The 27,779-nt window shown below is 41.6% G+C and overlaps 1 protein-coding gene across 1 annotated transcript; it reads right to left on the bottom strand.

The window, feature by feature from the left end:
* LOC137752427 (galectin-16-like) lies at positions 1 to 27,740 on the bottom strand. Its single transcript, XM_068527135.1, is given in 4 exon segments — positions 1 to 114; positions 855 to 1,085; positions 1,405 to 1,470; positions 27,711 to 27,740. Coding segments are annotated over 4 exon segments (441 nt in total).
* Positions 27,741 to 27,779: the final 39 nt, after the last annotated feature.

The raw sequence follows: 27,779 nt of genomic DNA, 5'->3' as shown, positions 1-27,779 counted from the left end.
TCAACATAGTTCCACTGAAGTAAGCACAATATCTCCCTTCACCTCCAGCATTTTCACCGACCGTGAGGGCAGGCGGTGGGCAAAGACGTAGGTGGACTTGTTATTCACAAACACCTAAGGTAAGAGATATACTGCTTGTGAGTTCAGAACAATTAGGCCTCCTCCTTCCCTTTCCTCTTTTCATTGCCTGTAAAAATTCTTTACTCCGTAAAAGCAAAGCAGTTCAAATATCTCCTTCTCCAGGAAATCCTGCCATGACACTGCTGTAGGGAATCATCCCCCAGTGTCCACTTCCTTGCCTCCAGAGCTCCCCATCCCTGCTTTACCTTGATGACAGTGGGCCTGCACTTCTCCCTCCACATTCCTGATTGTCCATGAGAGCAAGAGACATATGGGATTCAACTCTGAATCTCTGCTTGCACAGCATACATGGTAGTGCTCAAAAAGTGTGTTCAATAATTTTCAAAAGTTGTGTTCAATGATTTTCCTCTGGGATGGGACTTCTGCCATGCATAGGAGATATGTTCTTGGCCCTGAAGCATGGAGGACTGGGGGAGAATTGGCCTGTGACATGAGTGTCTTCGATGAGATATGGTGGCCAATAGGGATTGAGAGATTCGATGTTTGAGCCGCAACTACAAACCTGGCCCATTTTAGTTGAGAAGACAAGACAGGCATCAGACTGGGAGGTAAGCTTTTGTGGTTGAGCCCTATGAGGAGGAAAGGACGTGGTAGGACATGGAATCAAATTGGTCTGTTGAGATCAGATCAGAGTTGGACTCTGTGTGTTTCTCCACAGCAGCCCCACCACCGCCACGGTGCTCCACGCCCCTCACCCCTTAGCGCCCACACACCTGGTATTCATTCTCCAGCACCAAAAATCAAAGCTCAAACGGCTGCCCTGGCACAAAGGGGTCAGAAGATGCTTTCTCTTCCTCCCTCCATCCCCCTTCCTGGAAGCTGTTCATCACCACCACGGTGTTCGTGTAGACTCAGAAATGGAATGCGATGTCGCCGCCTTCCCCAGGATACACGTAGAAATTCACCACAAATTCTGGGTTCCCTCTGCAGGGACAAGAAGATGGCTCCCTCAGTCAGGCCTTTACTACAGAAAACATAACCTCCTCAGGGACAAATACAGCCCTTCTCTCCCTCCCACTCCCACCTCCATGTCAGAAACATCTACCTTTCTCACTTTGACATCACACAAACACACACAAAGGAAATCCCGCCTGCAGTGTAATCTCACACTTTTGCATGAGTCACCTCAGTGCATTCTGGTGATTAAAGAACCTTGAACTGTTTCCAGTGAGTGTCCCCAATACATGCGAAAAACTAACACTCTCCCCTTGTGTGTCAGCTGCCATCACACATAAACTGGGATCTACTCACCCACAGAGAAACAAGATCTGCCTTCACCTTCACCATACAACCCACACTCAGGGAAACAGACTGTCGGTAGGGGTTCGGCTATGGAAGAGATGGATGCATCAGTGAGTGAAAGGCCAGTGTTTTCTCTCCCACACTGTTGCCCAGGCAGAATCAGGACATATAACATGGTTTTCTCTTGCAGCTCAGAGACATTAGCACACCTCCAACAAGGAGACATTCATCTGAGTCCAGACATGCGCTTAGAGGCACAGATACACATATTACATACAAACACTTCCAAATCCAGAGGAAAAAATAGGCAAAAAGACATACAATTGTGCAAATCCAATCATTCTCATGATACACATACACATTCTCTTTCCCATTCTCTACCAATATTCATTCAATGATTTGTGCCCAGGTGACCTGGCACAAGAAGAAGAGGTGATCAGATTCCTTCTTCCCATCCTTCAGACCAAGGATTCCACAGTCTCCAGTTGAGACTTTCTTCCCTGTTGAAACCGATTGTCTGCGAATCTGTCTGGAGAAGGTGCCCTATAAATGCTGTTAGGAGGTGGGTCATCCCTGACCCTTTCTCTCAGTCTGTAGAGCCCTGCCCCCTATTCTTTTGGAATTCGTGACTCCAAAAGTGTGTTCAGTCTGCACTACCCAAAGTCCACCGTGATAACAAGAAGCAGCTTCTCATAGTACTGGAGATGCTGATATGCCTTATCTAATCACAGTTCTAGGTGTCAGAGTCAATGTACAAATCTGCGATAAGCCACAATGACACAATTATAACAAAGAGCTCCCTGGCTGTCCTGCTTCATAAAGTTGGTGCCCATCCCATGCAGCTGACTTTTTCTCTGACATGAAATCTATTCCAGAATCTTTACTGGCAATTTTCCTATTCACCCTAGATTTGGAGGAACACACCACCCAGAAAAGAGTCCCGTCTCTGCCATTGTGGGACCTTGTTACAGAAATTTAACCTCTGCTAAACCCAAACTTCTTATATATAAAATATCTGATGAACATAATCCCAAATCAGAGGGTTATTAGTAAAGCAATCAGAAGGATCCTTCTATCTATTCGTCCATCTATCCATTCATTGGACAATTGCTTATTGAGTGAGTAATAAGTGGAAAAAAGAGACAAAAATCCTACTCCACGGAGCTTACATTGCAGTTGGAAAAGACATGTAGTAATTTTAAAAGTATAATACATAAGCAAAATATATAATGTATTACAAGGGGGTAAGAGTCTCCTTATGTTTGTCTAACATATATAACGCCAGGATTCTTAGCTGTACTTACTTAGTAGACTGGCTAAGGACAAGAATGTCTACACCGTTCTTCCCGAAGCCTAACAATTTTATTTCAAACCCAAGTTGACCAAATTTTAGATACAGCCTTGCTCCCCAACTGGTCCTACAAACTTAACAAATGATTTGAGCTTCTCTAGAAAGTGACTATTTTTCTGCTCTTGACGTGACTCCTAGAAGCCGTGATGGCCAGTGTTCCATTGCTGTATTGCATAGAGGGGGAGATGTGGGCTTTAAAAATATGAAACTGTTCTTACTTCTTACACCGACATTCAATTTTGACTGAGAAACCCTCAGCTTAACCCCTGGAAGGCAACTAAGTGAGAGATTTTCAGGAAAGTGAGATATTTGATTATATGTTCATTAAAACTGTGAGGGAGGCAGCACAGCATGAGCATTAGTACCACAGGCTGTGGACGCCACCTGTGTGGTCCTCATCTCCAAGCCCCGTGGCCGTGTGACCTTGATCATGTTATTGCCTAACATCTCTGTGCTGTCTGCTCAACAATATAAAAGTCTCTGTGATGTTTCTTTGGTACAAGATAAAATAAATTCACATAACAAAGCATTTGAAACAATCCCTGTCACAAAGTTTTATATGTATGTTCTATGTGAGTGCTAAATACTTTTATGTACATTACTGCCTTAATTCCGATCCCAAGGAAAACACTGTTTCTAAGTTTTCTCTCCCCTCCTCATAATACTCATTTAAATCCCTAAGGAACTTATGCACACTCCTACTCACTGTACATGCATAGGTGTGCTCTACTCACACACACAGAGCCATGAAGACAAATGTACAGCCTCACCTCCTTGCACTCATGCACACACTCCCTTATCCCAGTCAGTGGTCCACCTCCCACACAAGGTCACAGTGTCTCAATAGAATTCACTCTCAGTCAGATACTGTCAAATGCGGACATTGGTCCAGGCTCAACACATGATTCCCCACAAGGATTCCATATAATATATCCCCAGGGTCTCTCTCTTCCACACACAACTCTCAGTAAAACGTTCCAAATAGAAATGCACATATTTTCATCTTACACAATTTCCCACGTTTTCCTCTGACACTGTTGTGTCTTCCTCAGGGCAGGTCTTCCAAACTGTGTCTAGTTGCATGTGTGAATCTCTTGGAGTTACAGAATATAAGACTCCTGGCAGCCCCACCCTCTGGCTTTGTTCCTGTTTCTAGGCCTCAAAGTTTCCCAGGGGTGGGGGGGGTGGTGTGTGTGTGTCAGAAATAGACTCAATCAAACTATGCCTATGGACCTGTCCTTGAGCAGGTTGTGTCTGTGATACAGCAGGAACTTCAGTGAGAGAAATGCCCAGGAAAGAAGCAGTAGCAGAGGAAATGCAAGAATAGAGGTGATGGAGTGAGGAGGTGAGTGGGTCTAAAATCCAGCCTACATGCCTCTTACCAAGTCTTTACCCCACAGGTAGAATCCACTTAAAAGGTGCACATTCTTCTAATTTGCACAACAGCAAAGAGTTGGTGATACTGGTGTTACACAACCAAACTTGGGTCCACTTGCCTGCCTTGCAGCAAAGCCAACTTACTGATACTGGGTTGTGATGAAGTATACAGTTTACTGCAGGTGCCAAGCAAGGAGAATGGGCAGCTCATGCTCAAAAGGCACGAACTCCCCGATGGCTTCCAGGGAGGGGTTTTAAAAGGCAGTATTTGGGGTGAGGGTGCAGGGTGCATGATTTTTTTCTGATTGGTTGGTAGTAACAGGGTGATGTTTCTGGAATCGTAATCATCAACCTTCTGGTTCCAACCAGTCTGGGATCTACTTTCTTGTGGTCCATGGAGTCACCATCCTCCACCTGGGTGGGGGTCTTACTTCCTGCAGAACAACTCAAAGATATGCATCAGATTTTTACATATATCACTTGACGAGGAACTACGACTCTGTTTTATCTCTGAACTGTTGCTTAAGCCATCATTACTTTTCTTGCTCAACTGTTCCTCCTTTGTTTCTGCATTCCCTCACTTCCCCAATTAGCAATTGCTTGAGTCTGCGCTTTGGAACTCAGAGAAGGCCTAGGAGATTAAAGCCTTTTTCTGTAACAAGAAACAGGGGACATGGAGGGGCTTTTGCACCTGGGAGGGCCCTGCAGGATCCTTCTTGATTTCAAACCACCCCCCCACATTTTCTTTCATAATCCTCAACCCTGAGAGGAACAGGTGTGGGACAAGATAGGGAATAACGTTTTCAGTAGAGAGGTTAATCATAAACTTGACAGGGAAACTAGGTTTCAGGGGGACTCAGTTTCAATCCCCACTCCTGTCCGAAATCTCTGAGGGAATGGGGCAATGACGGCTCTGAGCTACTTCCTGCTAAAACTGCATAATCCTATGGCAATTTGGGGAATGGACAATGAGCTGGAAATATTCCCAAGTTCCAAGTCTTGGATCTGACTCTAGCATGATTAAGACCTTATTCTCTTGGCCAACCCTTTTAGTGCAACAGACCCAGTTAGAAGTAAGAGAAGGACTGACAACCAGAACTTTAATAAACCTAGGAAATAGATCTCGTTCCTTGAAGAATTCAGGAAAATAAGCCTGAAAACCATTCTGAACCGGACACTTCTGTTATAGTCAGGCAGCCAGCTGCCTGATTTTATCTAAGTAGATTTTAACTTCAGATGTGGTATTAATATATACATAATAAGAACTACTGGCCACTACAAATATGTCTCCTTTTTCTGCTAAAATCTAATTTAAAGTAATTGTACTATGTACTACTGTTCTGACTAAAAACTCTAGTGCCTTCTGCTGGAAGGTTACGTCTTGAGCCTTCTTGTTTGCTACTATTCCCAAAGTAAGAAAAAAATTAATAGCTATAAGAGGAGACCTTGAGACCATAAGGTTGCAGCTGGCAGCAGACACTGCTCTGAGAACAACTGGTGTCATCCTGAGTCTGACACAGTTAAGGAAATTCAAGTTCTCAGTAAAATAGGAATGTGTCTAAAATCACATCCACAATGGCCAACCAGCTCCACCTTGGATGCCTGAACCACAGTCACTCCATTTTGCCATTTTGACTTTTAAATGCATTCTCATGTTCAATGGCCAAAGCAGATGTACAATGAATGTTCAATAGGCCCCAAACAGGCTGCTCCTCTGGTGTGTGTGTGTGTGTGTGTGTGTGTGTGTGTGTGTGTGTGTGTGTCTATATATATATGTATTTGCCTAGTTATCCACATTTGGGGAAAACTAATCAGACATAGTGAACAAGCTCAGAGATATTCTAATGGGGAAACATTTCATAGGCTATACCTTTTATAAATATACAGAGTTGTCACAGAAACATTATACATGTGTTTCTTTTTTTGTTTTGTTTTTGTTTTTAAAATTTATTTATTTATGACTGTGTTGGGTCTTCATTTCTGTGCGAGGGCTTTCTCTAGTTGTGGCAAGTGGGGGCCACTCTTCATCGCGGTGCGCGGGTCTCTCACTGTCGTGGCCTCTCTTGTTGCGGAGCACAGGCTCCAGACGCGCAGGCTCAGCAGTTGTGGCTCACGGGCCTAGTTGCTCCGCGGCATGTGGGATCTTCCCAGACCAGGGCTCGAACCCGTGTCTCCTGCATTAGCAGGCAGATTCTCAACCACTGCGCCACCAGGGAAGCCCTATACATGTGTTTTTAACAGTAGACTTAAAGCAAGCAGTGATTACATGCCATGAGTAGTTATAGTCTGTGACAACTTCACTAGAGAATTTTCTTTCCATCTTAAACATTGGGAGCAACAGTATGGTTAGAGGTAAAACAGTAACTTTCAATGTTATAAGGAGACAAACATTTGGTAAAAGTTCAATTAAATTAGTAGACTGGCTCTCACAGGCTGGGTCCAGATTCTTGGGTCAGCTGCCGACCACTGCTGTAGTCTACTTCTCGTCCTGGTATGGGTATCAGTTGGGGCCAGCAGCTCTTTCCATAGACGAGCCCAATGCAGAGGCCCTTCTTTCTTGGGTAATATGAATTCAAGAGTCAATTCCCTTCAATTCTGATGCACATGTGCTAGTTAAGAGTACTTGATGTAGGTCCTTTTGTCTTGATTGGAGACAGTCCTTTAAATGATGCCTTTTCCAGTATGCACAGTCTCATGGTTACAGGTCACAGGGTATCCGATCTTCATCCAAAGACAGATTGCTGTGATCAGCTTCAGAAGTAAATTTAAAGTGTCCTTTAAGAATTCAATTAAACTTTACAATAATGTAACATAACAAGAAGGAGCTATCTGGGATGTGAGTCTTAGACAGTTAATACAGACCGCAATTAACCAAATCAAAATTTAATATCCACTGAAACATAATCTTTTTCTCTCTAAAATTACCCTCATTTCTCAAATATAGCAAAATTAAGGCTCATTTGTGTGTAAAGTAAGTCTGGTTTCAATACAGTTGGCCTGATTTTTATATATGTGTAATTGATGACATAGGCTCTTTTAAATTAGCTAGGCTTTAACTTTTTATAAGGAATCTCTGAGTGAGCTCTTAAAAGGACTCTCAAGGCCAGGAAAGCCATGCCAAGGGCTTGCCACAGATTCCACCTGTACTATCTATAGATTTGGGTGAATTCTTCTATTCTCAAGGACATCAGGATATCTTGAGATTTCTGCACCTGTCAGGAGGTGACCTTCCTTATTCACCTGAGAAGACTGCTGGGAACCTAAGAGCTTCCAATTCAGGACGGATCAGCAGAGAGAAAAGATGAATGTTCCAATTCTGCCTACAGGGTATAGTTTACCAAGTTGCTATAAATCATAATTAGCTTGAGGGATAAGGTTTCCTTGTATCTGGAACACAGATTAAAAACCAGTAATATTTAAGACAAAACCCATAAAAATTATAACCATACTCACCACTTCCCTCAGTCCTATGTAATTAACTTTTTTCTTAACAGTTTTATGAAGACATCGTGATTTGTTAGAATTCTCTAATTTCTTAACTACTTCAAAATTGTGATCTGAAACTTATCAGAAACTTGTGCTTGTCAAAAAGTCCTATGAATATGCTTCAAGATGAAGCACTGTTTCACAAAAATGTCAGAGTACAAAAATAATTGCCTATAAATGACAAAAAACTTTAAAAGGCATGGTTAAAGATCTGATTACAATGCAATTGACAAAGAAACCTGGTTACTGTTGCGACATACAACATTTTAACTAGAATTATGACGGATAACATTATACCAGAACATACCAGATTTTTTTTTTTGTAGAATTTAAGTAGATGTTAAATTTTTTTTAGCATCTTCATTGGAGTATATAATTGCTTTACGATGTTGTGTTAGTTTCTGCTGTATAACAAAGTGAATCAGCTATATGTATACATATATCCCCATTACCCTCCCTCTTGCGTCTCCCTCCCACCCTCCCTATCCCACCCCTCTCGGTGGTCACAAAGCACCGAGCTGATCTCCCTGTGCAATGCAACTGCTTCCCACTAGCTATCTATTTTACATTTGGTAGTGCATATATGTCAATGCTACTCTCTCACTTCGTCCCAGCTTACCCATCCCACTCCCCATAACCTCAACTCCATTCTCTACGTCTGCGTCTTTATCCCTGTCCTGCCCCTAGGTTCTTCATGACCTTCTTTTTTCTTTTTTCAGATTCCATATATATATGTTAGCATACGGTATTTGTTTTTCTCTTTCTGACTTACTTCACTCTGTATGACAGACTCTAGGTCCATCCACCTCACTACAAATAACTGTTTCGTTCCTTTTTATGGCTGAGTAATATTCCATTGTATATATGTGCCACATCTTCTTTATCCATTCATCTGTCGATGGACACTTCAGTTGCTTCCATGTCCTGGCTACTGTAAATAGAACTGCGATGAACATTTTGGTACATGACTCTTTTTCAATTATGGTTTTCTCAGGATATATGCCCAGCAGTGGGATTGCTGGGTCGTATGATAGTTCTATTTTTAGTTTTTTAAGGAACGTCCATATTGTTCTCCATAGTGGCTGTATCAATTTACATTCCCACCAACAGTACAAGAGGGTTCCCTTTTCTCCACACCCTCTCCAGCATTTATTGTTTGTAGATTTTTTGATGATGGCCATTCTAACTGGTGTGAGGTGATATCTCATTGTAGTTTTGATTTGCATTTCTCTAATGATTAATGATGTTGAGCATTCTTTCATGTGTTTGTTGGCAATCTGTGTATCTTCTTTGGAGAAATGTCTATTTAGGTCTTCTGCCCATTTTTGGATTGGGTTTTTTTTTGATACTGAGCTGCATGAGCTGCTTGTAAATTTTGGAGATTAATCCTTTCTCACTTGCTTCATTTGCAAATATTTTCTCCCATTCTGAGGGTTGTCTTTTCGTCTTGTTTATGGTTTCCTTTGCTGTGCAAAAGCTTTTAAGTTTCATTAGGTCCCATTTGTTTATTTTTGTTTTTATTTCCATTTCTCTAGGAGGTGGGTCAAAAAGGATCTTGCTGTGATTTTTGTCATAGAGTGTTCCTCGTATGTTTTCCTCTAAGAGTTTTATAGTGTCTGGCCTTATGTTTAGCTCTTTAATCCATTTTGAGTTTATTTTTTTCTATGGTGTTAGGAAGTGTTCTAATTTCATTCTTTTACATGTAGCTGTCCAGTTTTCCTAGCACCACTTATTGAAGGGGCTGTCTTTTCTCCATTGTATATTCTTGCCTCCTTTATCAAAGATAAAGTGACCCATATATATAGAATCTTAAAAAAAAAAAAAAAAAAGGTTCTGAAGAACCTAGGTGCAGGACAGGAATAAAGACGCAGACATAGAGAATGGACTTGAGGACACGGAGAGGGGGAAGGGTAAGCTGGGATGAAGTGAGAGAGTGGCATGGACATATATACACTACCAAATGTAAAACAGATAGCTAGTGGGAAGCAGCCGCATAGCACAGGGAGATCAGCTTGCTGCTTTGTGTCCACCTAGAGGGGTGGGATAGGGAGGGTGGGAGGGAGACGCAAGAGGGAGGAGATATGGGGATATATGTATATGTATAGCTGATTCACTTTGTTATACAGTAGAAACTAACACAACATTGTAAAGCAATTATACTCCAATAAAAATGTTAAAAAAAAAAAAGATATGTGTGTGGGTTTATCTCTGGGCTTTCTATCTTGTTCCATTGATCTATATTTCTGTTTTTGTGCCAGTACCAAACTGTCTTGATTACTGTAGCTTTGTAGTATAGTCTGAAATCAGGGAGCCTGATTCCTCCAGCTCCGTTTTTCTTTCTGAAGATTGTTTTGGCTATTCAGGGTCTTTTTTGTTTCCATACAAATTGTGAAATTTTTTGTTTGAGTTCTGTGAAAAATGCCATTTGCAGTTTGATAGGGATTGCAAAGAATCTGTAGATTGCTTTGGGGAGTATAGTCATTTTCACAATGTTGATTCTTCCAATCCAAGAACATGGTATATCTCTCCATCTGTCTGTATCATCTTTAATTTCTTTCATCAGTGTCTTATAGTTTTATGCATATAGGTCTTTTGTCTCCTTAGGTAGGTTTCTTCCTAAGTATTTTATTCTTTTTGTTGCAATGGTTAATGGAAGCGTTTCCTTAATTTCTCTTTCAGATTTTTCATCATTAGTGTATAGGAATGCAAGAGATTTCTGTGCATTAATTTTGTATCCTGCTACTTTACCAAATTCATTGCTTAGCTCCAGTAGTTTTCTGGTAGCATCTTTAGGATTCTCAATGTATAGTATCATGTCATCTGCAAACAGTAACAGCTTTACTTCTTATTTTCTGATTTGGATTCCTTTTCTTCTCTGATTGCTGTGGCTAAAATATCCAAAACTATGTTGAACAATAGTGGTGAGAGTGGGCATCCTTCTCTTGTTCCTGATTTTAGAGGAAATGGTTTAAGTTTTTCACCATTGAGAATGATGTTGGCTGTGGGTTTGTCATACATGGCCTTTATTATGTTGAGGTAGGTTCCCTCTATGCCTACTTTCTGGAGAGTTTTTATCATAAATGGGTATTGAATTATGTCAAAAGCTTTTTCTGCATCTATTCAGATTATCATATGGTTTTTATCCTTCATTTTGTTAATATGGTGTATCACATTGATTAATTTGCATATATTGAAGAATCCTTGCATTCCTGGGATAAACCCCACTTGATCATGGTGTATGATCCTTTTAAGGTGCTGTTGGATTCTGTTTGCTGGTATTTTGTTGAGGAGTTTTGCATCTATGTTCATCAGAGATATTGGCCCGTAGTTTTCTTTTTTGTGACATCTTTGTCTGGTTTTGGTATCAGGGTGATGGTGGCCTCATAGAATGAGTTTGGGAGCGTTCCTCCCTCTGCTATATTTTGGAAGAGTTTGAGAAGGAGAGGTGTTAGCTCTTCTCTAAATGTTTGATAGAATTTGCCTGTGAAGCCGTCTGGTCCTGGGCTTTTGTTTGTTGGAAGATTTTTAATCACAGTTTCAATTTCAGTGCTTGCGATTGGTCTGTTAATATTTTCTATTTCTTCCTGGTTCATTCTCGGAAGGTTGTGCTTTTCTAAGAATTTGTCCATTTCTTCCAGGTTGTCCATTTTATTGGCATAGAGCTGCTTGTAGTAATCTGTCATGATCCTTTGTATTTCTGCAGTGTCAGTTGTTACTTCTCCTTTTTCATTTCTAATTCTGTTGACTTGAGTCTTCTCCCTTTTTTTCTTGATGAGTCTGGCTAATGGTTTATCAATTTTGTTTATCTTCTCAAAGAACCAGCTTTTAGTTTTACTGATCTTTGCTACTGTTTCCTTCATTTCTTTTTCATTGATTTCTGATCTGATCTTTATGATTTCTTTCTTTCTGCTAACTTTGGGGGTTTTGTTGTTGTTCTTCTTCTCTAATTGCTTTAGGTGTAAGGTTAGGTTGTTTCAGATTTTTCTTGTTTCTTGAGGTAGGATTGTATTGCTATAAACTTCCCTCTTAGAACTGCTTTTGCTGCATCCCATAGGTTTTAGATTGTCATGTTTTCATTGTCATTTGTTTCTAGGTATTTTTTTATTTCCTCTTTGATTTCTTCAGTGATCTCTTGGTTATTTAGCAGTGTATTGTTTAGCCTCCACCTGTTTGTATTTTTTACAGTTTTTTTTCCTGTAACTGATATCTAGTCTCATAGCGTTGCGGTCAGAAAAGATACTTGATACAATTTCAATTTTCTTAAATTTACCAAGGCTTGATTTGTGACCCAAGATATGATCTATCCTGGAGAATGCTCCATTAGCACTCGAGAAGAAAGTGTATTCTGTTGTTTTTGGATGGAATGTCCTATAAGTATCAATTAAGTCCACCTTGTTTAATGTGCCATTTAAAGTTTGTGTTTCCTTACTTATTTTCATTTTGGATGATCTGTCCATTGGTGAAAGTGGGGTGTTAAAGTCCCCTACTATGATTGTGTTACTGTCAATTTCCCCTTTTATGGCTGTTAGCATTTGCCTTATGTATTGAGGTGCTCCTATGTTGGGTGCATAAATATTTACAATTGTTATATCTTCTTCTTGGATTGATCCCTTGATCATTATGTAGTGTCCTTCTTTGTCTCTTGTAATGGTCTTTGTTTTAAAGTCTATTTTGTCTGACATGAGGATTGCTACTCCAGCTTTCTTTTGATTTCCATTTGGATGGAATATCTTTTTCCATCCCCTCACTTTCAGTCTGTTATGTGTCCCTAGGTCTAAAGTGGGTTTCTTGTAGGCAGCATATATATGGGTCTTGTTTTTGTATCCATTCAGCCAGTCTATGTCTTTTGGTTGGAGCATTTAACCCATTTACATTTAAGGTAATTATCGATATGTATGTTCCTGTTACCATTTTATTAATTGTTTTGGATTTGTTTTTGTAGGTTTTTTCCTTCTCTTGTGTTTCCTGCCTAGAGAAGTTCCTTTAGCATTTGTTGTAAAGGTGGTTTGGTGGTGCTGAATTCTCTTAACTTTTGCTTGTCTGTAAAGGTTTTAATTTCTCTGTCGAATCTGAATGACTCCTTGCTGGGTAGAGTAATCTTGGTTGTAGGTTTTTCCTCTTCATCACTTTAAATATGTCCTGCCACTCCCTTCTGGCTTGCAGAGTTTCTGCTGAAAAATCAGCTGTTAAACTTATGGGGATTCCCTTGCATGTTATTTGTTGCTTTTCCCTTGCTGCTTTTAATATTTTTTCTTTGTATTTAATTTTTGATAGTTTGATTAATATGTGTCTTGGCGTGTTTCTCCTTGGATTTATCCTGTATGGGACTCTGTGCACTTCCTGTACTTGACTGACTATTTCCTTTCCCATGTTAGGGAAGTTTTCAACTATAATCTCTTCAAATATTCTCGCAGACCCTTTCTTTTTCTCTTCTTCTTCTGGGACCCCTATAATTCGAATGTTGGTGCGTTTACTGTTGTCCCAGAGGTCTCTGAGACTGTCCTCAATTCTTTTCATTCTTTTTTCTTTATTCTGCTCTGTGGTAGTTATTTCCACTATTTTATCTTCCAGGTCACTTATCCTTTCTTCTGCCTCAGTTATTCTGCTATTGATTCCGTCTAGAGAATTTTTAATTTCATTTATTGTGTTGTTCATCATCATTGTTTGTTTGCTCTTTAGTTCTTCTAGGTCCTCGTTAAACGTTTCTTGTATTTTCTCCATTCTATTTCCAAAATTTTGGATCATCTTTACTATCATTACTCTGAATTCTTTTTCAGGTAGACTGCCTATTTCCTTTTCATTTGTTTGGTCTGGTGGGTTTTTACCTTGCTCCTTCATCTGCTGCATATTTCTTTGTTTCTCATTTTGCTTAACTTACTGTGTTTGGGGTCTCCTTTTCACAGGCTGTAGGTTCGTAGTTCCCGTTGTTTTTGGTGTCTACCCCCAGTGGGAAAGGTTGGTTCAGTGGCTTGTGTAGGCTTCCTGGTGGAGGGGACTGGTGCCTGTGTTCTGGTGGGTGGGGCTGGATCTTGTCTTTCTGGTGGGCAGGGCTGCGTCCAGTGGTGTGTTTTGGGGTGTCTGTGAACTTAGTATGATTTTAGGCAGCCTCTCTGCTAATGGGTGGGGTTGTGTTCCTGTCTTGCTAGTTGTTTGGCAATGGGGCGTCCAGCAATGGAGCTGGCTGGCTGTTGGATGGACCTGGGTCTTAGCGTTGAGACGGAGATCTCTGGGAGAGCTCTCGCCGACTGATATTACGTGGGGCCGGGAGGTCTCTGTCGGTCCAATGTCCTGAACTCAGCTCTCCCACCTCAGAGGCTCAGGCCTGACACCAGGCCAGAGCACCAAGACCCTGTCAGCCACACGGCTCAGAAGAAAAGGAAGAAAAAAGGAAAGAAAAAATTAATTAATTAACAGTAAATAAATAAAATAATTAAAATTAAAAAATTTTTAATTATTAATATAAAAAAATTAAAAAGTAATTTAAAAAAAGAAGAGAGCAACCAAACCAATAAACAAATCCACCAATGACAACAAACGCTAAAAACTATACTAAGATAAACATAAAAATCAGAAACAAGTCAGTCGCAGACAGCAAACCCCAAGTCTACAGTTGCTCCCAAAGTCCACCGCCTCAATTTTGGGTTGATTCGTTGTCTATTCAGGTATTCCACAGATGCAGGGTACCTCAAGTTGATTGTGGGGATTTAATCTGCTGCTCCTGAGGCTGCTGGGAGAGATTTCCCTTTCTCTTGTTTGTTCGCACAGCTCCCGGGGTCCAGCTTTGGTTTTGGCCCCACCTCTGCGTGTAGGTTGCTCTCAGGCTTCTGTTCCCGCCCAGACAGGATGGGGTTAAAGCAGCGGCTGATTAGGGGCCTGTGGCTTACTCATGCCAGGTGGAAGGAGGGGTATGGTAGATGTAATTGGAATGCGGGGTGAGCCTGCGGGGGCAGAGGCCGGCATGACGTTGCAACAGCCTGAGGCGCGCTGTGTGTTCTCCTGGGGGAGCTGTCCCTGGATCACGGGACCCTGGCAGTGGCGGGCTGCACAGGCTCCCCGGGGAGGGGGAACGTGTGGATAGTGACCTGGGCTTGCACACAGGCTTCTCGGTGGCGGCAGCAGCAGCCTTAGCGTCTCATGCCCGTCTCTGGTGTCCGAGCTGATAGCCGTGGCTCACGCCCATCTCTGGAGCTCATTTAGGCAGTGCTCTGCCTTCTGTGGGCAGACAGGGAAGGAATCCCCTCTCCTTGCGCACCCCGAAACAATGGTCTCTTGCCTCTTAGGCAGGTCTAGACTTTTTTCCAGACTCCCTCCCGGCTAGCTGTGGCACACTAGCCCCCTTCAGGCTGTGTTCACACAGCCAACCACAGTCCTCTCCCTGGGGTCTGACCTCCGAAGCCCGAAGCCCGAGCCTCAGCTCCCAGCCCCCGCCCACCCCGGCAGGTGAGCAGACAAGCCTCTCGGGTTGGCGCCAATCCTCTGTGCCGGAACCTCTCCGCTTTGCCCTCTGCACCCTTGTTGCTGTGCTCTCCTCAGTGGCTCCGAAGCTTCCCCCCTGCCCACCCCCCATCTCCGCCAGTGAAGGGGCTTCCTAGTGTGCGGAAACTTTCCCTCCTTCACAGCTCCCTCCCAAAGGTGCAGGTCCCGTCCCTATTCTTTTGTCTCTGTTTTTCTTTCTTCTTTTGCCCTACCCAAGTACGTGGGGATTTTCTTGCCTTTGGGAAGTCTGAGGTCTTCTGCTAGCATTCAGTAGGTGTTCTGTAGGAGTTGTTCCACATGTAGCTGTATTTTTTATGTATTAGTGGGGAGGAAGGTGATCTCCACGTCTTACTCCTTCACCATCTTGAAGGTCCCCCCAGATCACATACCAGGTTTTTAAAGAAATTTCATATAATTTCTAGAATATCTATATTAATATTAATAACATTTACCATAAGTATAGCCTAAGAAGGCTTGTCTCTCACTGGACAATGTTTCCCATGGGATTTAACATTCAAAATAATCCTAGTGAGTTTAATATCTCTCTCAGAGATGCTTCAGGTTTCCTTTTTTACAAACCTTCCACAACTTTCTGTATCCATATTGGTTTGTCCCTTATTTTCTTTCCCATTTAGAAATAACCAGCTTTAGGACCAAATTACAATTATTTTCCCCTTAACAAAATGCATTTCCATTTCTCATACCTTCTTTTACTGAAAACACACATCCTGACTTCATTGCATACTGAAATGATTCCCTTATTATTTCTAGTAACTCCAATTATACAATACGTTTTTAACTCTTAAAAACCTTAATGTGGGGACTTCCCTGGTGGTCCAGCAGTTAAGACTCCGTGCTCCCAATGCAGGGGGCCCAGGTTTGATCCCTGGTCAGGGAACTAGATCTCGCATGCCGCAACGAAGATCCCACGTGCCACAACTGAGACATGGCACAGCCAAATAAATAAATAAATATTAAATAAAAAAAAAACAACCTTAACGTCCAGTGAAAGCCAAAAGGCAAGCAGTTGTGAATATACTAGCATTTCTTGTTTGGCAAACTTATGAATATATTCTATAACCTCCAGAAATGTCCATCTTCTCATAGCATTATTTCTTTCCTCAATGTGGTACAAAATGTGTGTCTAATAAACCCAAGTATCTTTAGTTTTTCTCTCATAAGTAGACAAAAGTAGGTAAACTTAGACCTGTTAATCAACTAATGTTTCAGTATTTTATCTTATTTAAAATGATCTGGATATTCAGTGAATTTCCATCATTTAATTTAGCAAAACTCTAAAGTTTCAAGTTACCACACACAAAAAAAATCTGGAGAGACTATTTCTAAGGAGGCATTCCTAAAACATAATTATTCCCAAAGAGTTCACCCCAAAACTCTTATCTCATTTATATTTAACTTACTTAAAACTTTCATCATATCCAGTTACTTTCCTTGCTGACAAATTTTGTAACAGAAATAGTAAGCTCTTATTGACTTTCAGTAAACTTAGGTACAATAAAAGTGTCACACGTGGGTTTCCCTGGTGGCGCAGTGGGTAAGAATCCGCCTGCCAATGCAATGCGGGGGACACGGGTTTGAGCCCTGGTCTGGGAAGATCCCGCATGTCACAGAGCAACTAAGCCCGTGCGCCACAACTACTGAAGCCTGCACACCCTAGAGCCCGCGTGCCACAACTACTGAGCCCATGCTCCGCAACAAGAGAAACCACAGCAATGAGAAGCCCTTGCACTGAAACGAAGAGTAGCCCCCACTCGCTGCAACTAGAGAAAGCCCGCACGCAGCAATGAAGACCCAACACAGCCAAAAATAACATAAATAAAATAAATTAAATTTTAAAAAACCCTTAACAAGAAAAGATGTTGGTAATGGAACAGAGCAGTCCACAGAGGGCTTAATTTGAAATAGGCTAGTTAAGGTAGTCCTCACTGAGGAGACGAAATTTGAGCAAAAGCTTGGAGAAGGTCAATAAAAGAGCCATGTGTATCTTGGGGAAGAACTTCCAGTCAGAGAGATCGGCTACCAATATGGACCACAATGTGAGAAGACAACTTGAAGTTTTGAGGAACAGCAAGGATGACAGTGTGACTGGAGTAAAGGGGGAGAGAGGCAGGACCTGAACTCAGGATATGGAAAAGTAGATCACAGGACGTTTGCTTTAAGTGAGATGGGAGCCCGAGGTAGAGGAGAGGGATCTGGTCTCATTTATGTTTTTTTGGTTTTTTATAAATTTATTTATTTTTGGCTGCATTGGGTCTTCGTTGCTGCACGCGGGCTTTTTTCTAGTTGCAGCGAGCAGGGGCTACTCTTCATTGCAGTGCGCGGGCTTCTCATTGCGGTGGCTTCTCTTGTTGCGGAGCACAGGCTCTAGGCGCGTGGGCTTCAGTAGTTGTGGCTCGTGGGCTCAGTAGTTGTGGCTCGCAGGCTCTAGAGCGCAGGCTCAGTAGTTGTGGCGCACGGGCTTAGTTGCTCCACGGCATGTGGGATCCTCCCGGACCAGGGCTCGAACCCGTGTCACCTGCATTGGCAGGCAGATTCTTAACCACTGCGCCACCAGGGAAGCCCTCATTTATGTTTTAAAAGGATTTCCTCTGCTGCTGTGTGGAAAACAGACCGTAGGTGGACCTGGACAAAATAAGAAAGACTATTCATAAGGCTATTACAGTAATCCTGGAGAGCAGTGATGGGGACCTGGATGAGGCTTGTAGAAATGGAGTTGGTAGAATTGTGGAGTTCAGTAAAGAGTCTCCCACCCACAGCAGTGAAGCCTGCAAGCCTTACAACACTGGACATGGCAGAGGCTCCCCGTTCATCCTCTCCCTGCCCTCACAGTGATAGAGGCTATGAGTTCACCACCCCAGAAGAGCTCACCATCCCAGTGTCCCAGGCACTGAAACCAATGACACTGGCATCTGCGAGGCACCAAGAACCTTGGAGGCACAAGAAGTCATAATCAGGGCATGGTGCCTCACCTCTGACACAGACAGTGGAAGGTGGAAAGTGCTGACTACAGCCAGAGGCATCTCAGGCAAGAGAAACCAGAACCTTGTGCTATAGCACCACCTACTGGAAAAGCCTCTAATTTCTAACTTGTTGAATTGATAGAATCAAGAGGAAGAGTGTTTGTTACTTCAAAGGCACCGGCAGAACAACAATTCATCAAGCACCATGAAGAACCATGGTAACACTGTACCACAAAAAGAAAATGCCAATTCTCCAGAAACCAAACTTAAAAGTCAAGGAATACTGCAATCTAATTGATAGCGAATTTAATACCTATCCCTCTCAAACTCTTCTAAATTATGAAGAGGAGAGAACGCTTCCTAACTCACTTTTTTTTGCCCAACGTTACCCTGATACCAAAACCAGACAAAGACAACACACACCAAAAAAAATTCAGGCCATTATTTCTTATGAACATAGATGGAAAGATCCTCAACAAGGGAATTCCCTGGCAGTCCAGTGATTAGGACCCAGCACTTTCCCTGCCAGGGCCCGGGTTCAATCCCTGGTTGGGGAACTAAGATCCCATAAGCCACGTGGTGCAGCCAAAAAAAAAATCCTCAACAAAATATTAGCAAGCTGAATAGACCAACATGTTACAAGATCATACACCATGGTCAAGTGGGCTGTATTCCAGGTACGCAAGGATGGTTCAACATCCAGATATCAATAAATGTGATATGCCACATTAAAAAAATAAAGGATAAAAACCACGTGATCATCTCGATACAGAAAAGTATTTGCCAAGATTCAACCCCCAATAATGATAAAAACTCTCAATAAATTGGGTATAGAAGAAACGTATCTCAAAATAGTAAAGGCCACATATGAAAAACCCACAGCAAACATCATGCTCAAGGAAAGCTATCTCCCTAAAATCAGGAACAAAACAAAGATGCCCACTCTGCCACTCCTATTATACGTAATACTGGAAGTCCTAGGCAGAGCAATTCGGCAAGGCAAAGAAAAAAAGGCATCCAAATTGGAAAGGAAAAAAGAAAACTGACACTATTTTTGTTTTGTTTTTTGTTGTTTGGTTTTGTGTTTTTTGTTTTGGTTTGGGTTTTTTAAAATATTTATTTATTTATTTGGCTGTATCAGGTCTTAGTTGCAGCATGTAGGATCTTCGTTGTGGCATACAGGATCTTTCGTTGCGACACGCGGGCTTCTCCCTAGTTGCAGTGTGTGGGCTTCTCCCTAGCTGTGGCGCACGGGCTCCAGAGTGCACGGGCTCAGTAGTAGTTGCAGCACGCAGGCTTAGTTGCCTCACAGTATGTGGGATCTTAGTTCCCCAACCAGGGATCGAACCCGCGTCCCGTGCATTGGAAGGCAGATTTTTAACCACTGGACCACCAGGGAAGTCCCTGACACTATTTTTGGATGTCATGATTTTATGTACAGAAAACCCTAACGACTCCATCAAAAATTATTAGAAATTATAAATGAATACAGTAAAGCTGCAGGGTACAAAATCAACAGACAAAAATATGTTGGATTTCTATATGCTAAAAATGAGCTAGCAGAAAGAGAAATTAAGAAAGAAATTGCAGGGAATTCCCTGGCAGTCCAGTGGGTTAGGACACCGCACTTCCATTGCAGGGGGGGGCGAGCTCAATGTCGTGCAGCATGGCCAAAAAAAAAAGAAAGAAAGAAAGAGAGAAAGCAATTGCCTTTACAGTCACAACCAAGAGAAGAATAAAATACACAGGAATAAATTCAACCAAGAAGGTGAAAGACCTGTACACTGAAAACTATACGACATTGAAAGAAATTGAACACGACACAAATAAATGGAAATATAGCCCATGTTCATGCATTGGAAGAAATAACATTGTTAAAATCTCCATATTACCTATACAATTTACATACTCAATGCAATCCCTATCAAAACCTCAAAGACATTTTTTACAAATAGAACAAAAAATTCTAAAATTTATATAAGGACCCACAGAAGACCCCAAAAGCCCAAGCAGTCCTGAGAAAAAGGAACAAAAGTGAAGATCATACTCTCTGGTTTCAAACTATATTAAAAAGCCATGGTATTGGCAGAAAAACATGGTAATCAAAACCACATGGTATTGGCAGAAAAACAGATACATAATCAATGGAACAGAATTGAGAGCCCAAAAAGAATCCACACATATATGGATAATGTATTTATGACAAAGGAGCAAAGAACATACAATGGAGAAAGGATACTCTCTTCAATAAACGTTGGAAAAATTGAACAGCCACGTGCAAAAAAAAAAAGAAAAGAAACCATTACCTCATACCATACACAAAAATCAATTCAAAATCGATTAAATACTTGACTCTAAGACCTGAAACCATAACACCCCTAGAAGAAAACATAGGCAGTACACTGATTGACATCTGTCTTAGCAATATCTTTCTAGATATGTCAACTGACACGAGGGAAACAAAAGCAAAAATAAACAAATGGAACTACATCAAACTAAAAAGCTTCTGCACAGTAAAGGAAACCATCAACAAAATTAAAAGATAACCTATCAAATGGGAAAAGATATTTGCAAATAATATATCTGGTAAGGGGTTAATATCCAAAGTATATAAAGAACTCCTACAACTCAACAACAACAAGAAAACAAACAACCCGATTAAAAAGCGGACAGAAGCTGAACAGACATTTTTCCAAAGAAGACATCCAGATGGCCAATGGGCACATGAAAAGATGTTTAACATCACAAATTATTAGGGAAATGCAAATCAAAACCACAATGAGGTATCATCTCATGCTTGTTAGGATGGCTTTTAATAAAAAGGCAAGAAATAACGTGTAGGCAAGCATGTGTAGAAAAGGGAACCCTTATACACTGTTGCTGGGAGTGTAAATTGGTACAGCCAGTGTGGAAAACAGTATGGAGATACCTCAAAAAATTGAGAATAGAACTAACATATGATCCAGCTATCCCATTTTAGGCTATGTACCCAAAGAATACAAAAACACTAATTCAAAAAGATATATGCACCCCTATGTTCATCAAAGCATTATGTACAATAGCAAGATACGGAAACGGTAAGTGCCCATCATTGGATGAATGGATAAAGAAGATGTGGTGGGACTTCCCTGGCAGTCCAATGGTTAAGACTTTGTCTTCCAGGGCTTCCCTGGCGGCACAGTGGTTGACAGTCTGCCTGCCGATGCAGGGGACACGGGTTCGAGCCCTGGTCTGGGAGGATCCCACATGCCGCGGAGCAACTGGGTCCGTGGGCCACAATTACTGAGCCTGTGCATCTGGAGCCTGTGCTCTGCAACGGGAGAGGCCGTGATAGTGAGAGGCCCGCGCACCGTGATGAAGAGTGGCCCCCACTTGCCGCAACTAGAGAAAGCCCTGGCATTGAGACGAAGACCCAACACAGCCATAAATAAATAAATAAAGAGTAGAAATTTATTAAAAAAAAAAAAAAAAGACTTCGTCTTCCAGTGCAGGGGTGCAGATTTGATCCCTGGTTGGGGAGCTAAGATCCCACATGCCTCATGGCCAAAAAATCAAAACATAAAAAATAGAAGCAATATTGTAACAAATTCAATAAAGACTTTAAAAATGGTCCACATTAAAAAAAACCTTAAAAAAAAAAAGATGTGGGATATATATACAATGAAATACTACTCTGCCATAAAAAAGATGAAATCTTGCCATTTGCAACAACATGGATGGACTTTGAGGGTATTATACTAAGTGAAATAAGTCAGATTGAGAAAGACAAATATCATGTGATTTCACTCATATGTGGAATATAAAAATCAAACAACAACAACAAAATATATAAACAAACCAAACAAGAACAAACACATAGATACAGAAAACAGAATAGTGGTTACCAGAAAGGAAGGGGTGAGGGTGAGGGCAAAATGGGTAAAGTGGGTCAACTATATGGTGATGGACAGAAACTAAATTTTTGGTGGTGAGCACGCTGTAGGGTATACAGAAGCGGAAATATAATGTTGTACACATGCAACTTATGTTATAAACCAGTGTTACCTCAATAAAAAATTTAAAAATGAGAAATCAAGAAAGACTACTAGGATCTTCTCACTGGACTACTGAAGAAGTCATACGCTGAGATGGGCAAAACTGTGTGTGGAACGATTTGGGAGGAAGATCAGAAACTCAACTTTGGGCATTTTGAGGTTGAGATGCCTATTGCACATTCAAGTATAAAGAGTTCAATGCATGAATTTGGAAGAGAGGTATGGTTGGAGATATAAAATTTTAAATTTTAATATGTAGATGGCATTTAAAACTCTGAAAGGTTGAGATCACCAAGGGAGTGAGTGCAGCTTAAAAAAAAAAAAAAAAAAAGGATCAGCACTGGGTTGTTCAGATCAAGGACCCAAAAGAAGAAAAGGGGGCAGGCTGCTCTGGTGGCGCAGTGGTTAAGAATCCGCCTGCCAATGCAGGGGACACGGGTTCGAGTCCTGGTCCGGAAAGATCCCACATGCCACAGAGCAACTAAGCCTGTGCACTACAACTTCTGAGCCTGCGCTCTAGAGCCCGCACAGAGTAGCCCCCGCTCGCCACAACTAGAGAAAGCCCGCCCACAGCAACGAAGACCCAACGCAGCCAAATATAAAAAATAAATAAATAAATAAATAAAAGAAAAATAGGGAGCAGTGAAGGACACTGAGATGGAACAACCAGTGAGATAAGAAATGAAGAGATTTCAAGAGCATTATCCTGAGTAAAAAAAAACAACCTTAAAAGGTCACATAATGTATAATTGCATTTGTATAACATCCTCAATATTTTAAAGTTCTAGAGATAAAAAATAGATTGGTGGTGGTCATGGGTTATAGACGGTGGTCAGGTAGAAATGTTAGATATTGCTAGCATGAGGTCTATCTTCTTGGTGTTGGAATAATTTTGCATCTTGATTGTGGTTCTGGATACATAAATACCTACATTTCTCATAAAATGACATACAACTACATATATATATGGTACCAATGTAAAACCCCTGGCTTTGACATTGGACTATAATTATGTAAGATGTAACCAACTGGAAAAAACTAGGTGATGATGGTACATGGGACCTCACTATACCACCTTTGCAACTTCTTGAGAATTCATAATTTTTTCCGATAAAAGTTTTTCTTTAAAAAAATACTCTCAGCTGGGGCTTCCCTGGTGGCGCAGTGGTTGAGAGTCTGCCTGCCAATGCAGGGGACACGGGTTCGAGCCCTGGTCTGGGAGGATCCCACATGCCGCGGAGCAACTAGGCCCGTGAGCCACAACTACTGAGCCTGCGCGTCTGGAGCCTGTGCTCCGCAACAAGAGAGGCCGCGACAGTGAGAGGCCCGCACACCGCGATGAAGAGTGGCCCCCGCTCGCCGCAACTAGAGAAAGCCCTCGCACAGAAACAAAGATACAAAACACCCAAAAATAAATAAATTTTTTAAAAAAATACTCTCAGCGAACTAGATATAGAGGGGAAATTCCTCAACCTGATAGAAAGCTACAATAAATCTACAGCCAACATCACACTCAATGGTGAAAAACAAAGTTTTCACTCTAAGATCCAAAACGAGGCAAGACTCATTATCACTGCTACCCAACCTAGTACTGGAGGTTCTAGTCAGTACAATAAGGCAAGAAAAGGAAATAAAATGAATAGAACAGAAAGACTGACCCTTCCTAGAGTAAGGTAGACTTTTTCCTGCCTTTGGAATAGAACTGAATTATTGAATAGGAATCGGAAAGGAAGAAATAAAACTGTCCTTATTTGCGGATGTCATGATGGTCTGTGCAGAAAATTCCAAGTAATATACTCCCCCCAAAATAGTAGAACTAATAAGTGAGTTCAACAAGGTCACAGAATACAAGATTAACACACACATCAAAAATCATACTTCTCTAAACAAGCCATTAACAACTGGAAACTGAAATTTAAAAGATGATGCCATTTACAATCGTATCAGAAAATGAAACACGTAGATGTAAATCTAACAAAACATGTACAGATTACATATGCTAAAATGTACAAAATGCTGATGAAATAAATCAAAGAAGACCTTAACAAAATTTAATACATATCCACGTTAACTGATTGAAAAACACAACGTAATAAACTGTAATTCTCCCCAAAGTAATCTATCGGTTAATACAATTTCTTTCAATATCCCAAGTATCAAAATATTGTTACTTTGTAGAGACAGACAAACTTACTCTTACGTATATAATATCCTAATATAATATACCCTAATATAATATTAGGATATAATATATGTATGTATATCAAATAGCTAAAAATTTATTTATTGATTTATTTGGTTGCGCCAGGTCTTAGTTGCGGCGCACGCCATCTTTGTTGCCACATGCGGGATCTTTAGTTGCGGCATGCGGGATCTAATTCCCTGACCAGGGATCGAACCCGGGTCCCTTGCACTGGGAGCGCAGACTCAACCACTGGACCACCAGGAAAGTCCCGCTAAAAAATTTGTTTGAAAATTTAAGGATTCACACTGCCTGATTTTAAGACTTACAAAGCTACTGTATGTGTGGTACTGGAGGAAGGACACACTCAATTAACAATGGAACAGAATAGAGATTCAATAAATAAACCTCCCTAAGTATACCCAATTGATTCCGACAAATGTGCAAAGGAATTGATGGAGGAAGAATTCTCCATTTCCTCTCGATAACTGATAGTGGAACGGTTGAACTTCCACAGGCTAAAAAAAGAATGAGTCTCAACTTATACCTCATTCTGTAAATTAAGACTTACTGAAGATGATTCAGAGATCACAAAATAATAGTTTAAAATTTTAGTAGAAAATATTTTTAAAATTCTTTATGACCTAGGGTTAGGTGAAGAGTTCTTAGACATGACAACAAAAGCCCAATCTAATAAAGAAAAAAACTGATAAACTGGACTTTTATCAAAATGTAAACTTGCATGCAAATATCCATCCTCCATTAAGAGGGTGAAAAGACAAGACATAGAATGGGAAAAATATTTCCAATTCATATACTGACAATGGACTGGAACCCAGAATACGTGAAAAACTTTCTTTTTTTTTTAGTTTATTTTTTGGCTGTGTTGGGTCTTCATTGCTGTGCGCGGGCTTTCTCTAGTTACAGCGAGCAAGGTCTACTCTTCATTGTGGTGCGTGGGCTTCTCATTGCAGTGGCTTCTCTTATTGCAGAGCATGGGCTCTAGGCACATGGGCTTCAGTAGTTGTGGCTCGTGGGCTCAGTAGTTGTGGCTCGCAGGCTCTAGAGCGCAGGCTCAGTAGTTGTGGCGCATGGGCTTAGTTGCTCCACGGCATGTGGGATCTTCCTGGACCAGGGATCGAACCCATGTCCCCTGCACTGGCAGGTGGATTCTTAACCACTGCACCACCAGGGAAGTCCTGAAAAACTTTCTAAACTCAACAGTACGAAAACAAATAATTCCATTCAAAAATGGGCAACAAGGGCTTCCCTGGTGGCGCAGTGGTTGAGAATCTGCCTGCTAATGCAGGGGACACGGGTTCGAGCCCTGGTCTGGGAGGATCCCACATGCCACGGAGCAACAAAGCCCGTGCGCCACAACTACTGAGCCTGCGCGTCTGGAGCCTGTGCTCCGCAACAAGAGAGGCCGCGATAGTGAGAGGCCCGCGCACCGTGATGAAGAGTGGCCCCCACTTGCCACAACTAGAGAAAAAGCCCTCGCACAGAAACAAAGACCCAACACAGCCATAAATTAATTAATTAATTAATTAATTAAAAAAGATACAGGATGCCCACGTCAATTTGCATTTCAGATAAACAATGAAAAATATTTAAAAAAAAAAATGGGCAACAATTTGTACACTTCACTAAAGAGGATATACATATGACAAATAAGCATATGAAAACATGTTCAACAGCTATAGCCATTAGGGAAAGGCAAATTAAAGCCATGATGAAATACCACTGGGCATCTATCAGAACGGCTAAAATAAAACAGACTGATAATACCCAGTGCTGGCAAGGATGTGGAACAACTGGATCTCTCATACATTGCTACCAGGAATGTAAAATGCTAAAGTCACTCTGGTAAACAGTTTGGCAGATTCTTAGAAACTTAAACATGCTCTTACCATGATCCTGCAATCACAGGCCTGTATATTTATCCCTGAGAAATAAAAACATGTCCACACTAAAACCTATACACAAATGTTTATAGCAGCTTCACTTGCCATAGCCCAAACTGCAAATGTCATTTCCTGGTTTCGGTAATATACTGTGGTTATGCAAGCTGTCATCACTGGAAAAGAGCTTGATCAGGTGTACATGGGAACTCTCCATGCTATGTTTCATAACTTCATGTGAATTTTATTTTTTTTTAATTTATTTATTTTATTTATTTTATTTTTGGCTGTGTTGAGTCTTCGTTGCTGCAAGCGGGCTTTCTCTAGCTGCAGAAAGCGGGCTTCTCATTGAGGTGGCTTCTCTTGTTGCAGAGCATGGGCTCTAGGCATGTGGGCTTCAGTAGTTGTGGCTCACAGGCTATAGAGCGCAGGCTCAGTAGCTGTGGCGCACGGGCTTAGTTGCTCCGCGGCACGTGGGATCTTCCCGGACCAGGGCTCAAACCCGTGTCCCCTACATTGGCAGGCGGATTCTTAACCACTGCACCACCAGGGAAGCCCAATTTTAATTTTTTAAAACAAAGAGTGTAAAAATAAGGTCCTTAGTCTCATAGCCATGCCCCCATACCCCTTTCCTAAAGCCGACGAGTGAGGTCCTTCTCCATGTGGAACAACTGACTAGGGACCCAGAGCAGGCAATCAAGAGCTCTTTCCTTCCTCTTTCCCTATGATGGGACACTAGGAGATCAGCTCTTGATTAGGAGCTTTTCTGTTTGCAAGATGCTGTCACATGGGGACTTCCCTGGTGGCGTGGTGATTAAGACTCCGCGCTCCCAATGCAGGGGGCCCAGGTTCAATCCCTGGTCAGGGAACTAGATCCCACATGCATGCTGCAACTAAGAGTCTGCTTGCCGCAACTAAGGAGCCCACCTGCCGCAACTAAGACCTAGTGCAACCAAATAAATTAATTAAATAAATATTAAAATTTGTCATCATCATGACTTAAAAAAAAAAAAAAGATTCTGTCTGTCACACACTTAGAAATTCACCTTCTTAGCAGGAAGCCAAAACACACAAAACAGTGGTGTCAGAAGCAGACAGAGCTGGAAGACACCGTTGGTGACATTTTTTTAAAGATGCCCTTCCACCCTGTAACTAACATTTTACTTTTTTTTTTTTTTAAATTTATTTATTTATTTTTGGCTGTGTTGGGTCCTCGTTTCTGTGCTAGGGCTTTCTCTAGTTGCGGTGAGCGGGGGCCACTCTTCATCACGGTGCGCGGGCCTCTCACTGTCGCGGCCTCTCTTGTTGCGGAGCACAGGCTCCAGACGCACAAGCTCAGTAGCTGTGGCTCACGGGCCCAGTTGCTCCACAGCATGTGGGATCTTCCCAGACCAGGGCTCGAGCCCGTGTCCCCTGCATTGGCAGGCGGACTCTCAACCGCTGCACCACCAGGGAAGCCCCAACATTTTAAATTAACATATGAAGCATAATTCTTGATCTCTTCACCAAATGTTCCCCCCACCATTCATGGTTAATTACCTCCATGTTCTTAGCTATGAAGTCTGCCATTGTCTTATTTTCTGCATTTACTCATCCTTAATTCAAATC

The sequence above is a fragment of the Eschrichtius robustus genome, chromosome 19 (assembly GCF_028021215.1).
Source record: "Eschrichtius robustus isolate mEscRob2 chromosome 19, mEscRob2.pri, whole genome shotgun sequence".
Taxonomy (NCBI): Eukaryota; Metazoa; Chordata; class Mammalia; order Artiodactyla; family Eschrichtiidae; genus Eschrichtius; species Eschrichtius robustus.
The sequence above is the reverse complement of the archived record's forward strand: the minus strand, read 5'-3'. Positions and strand labels throughout refer to the sequence as shown.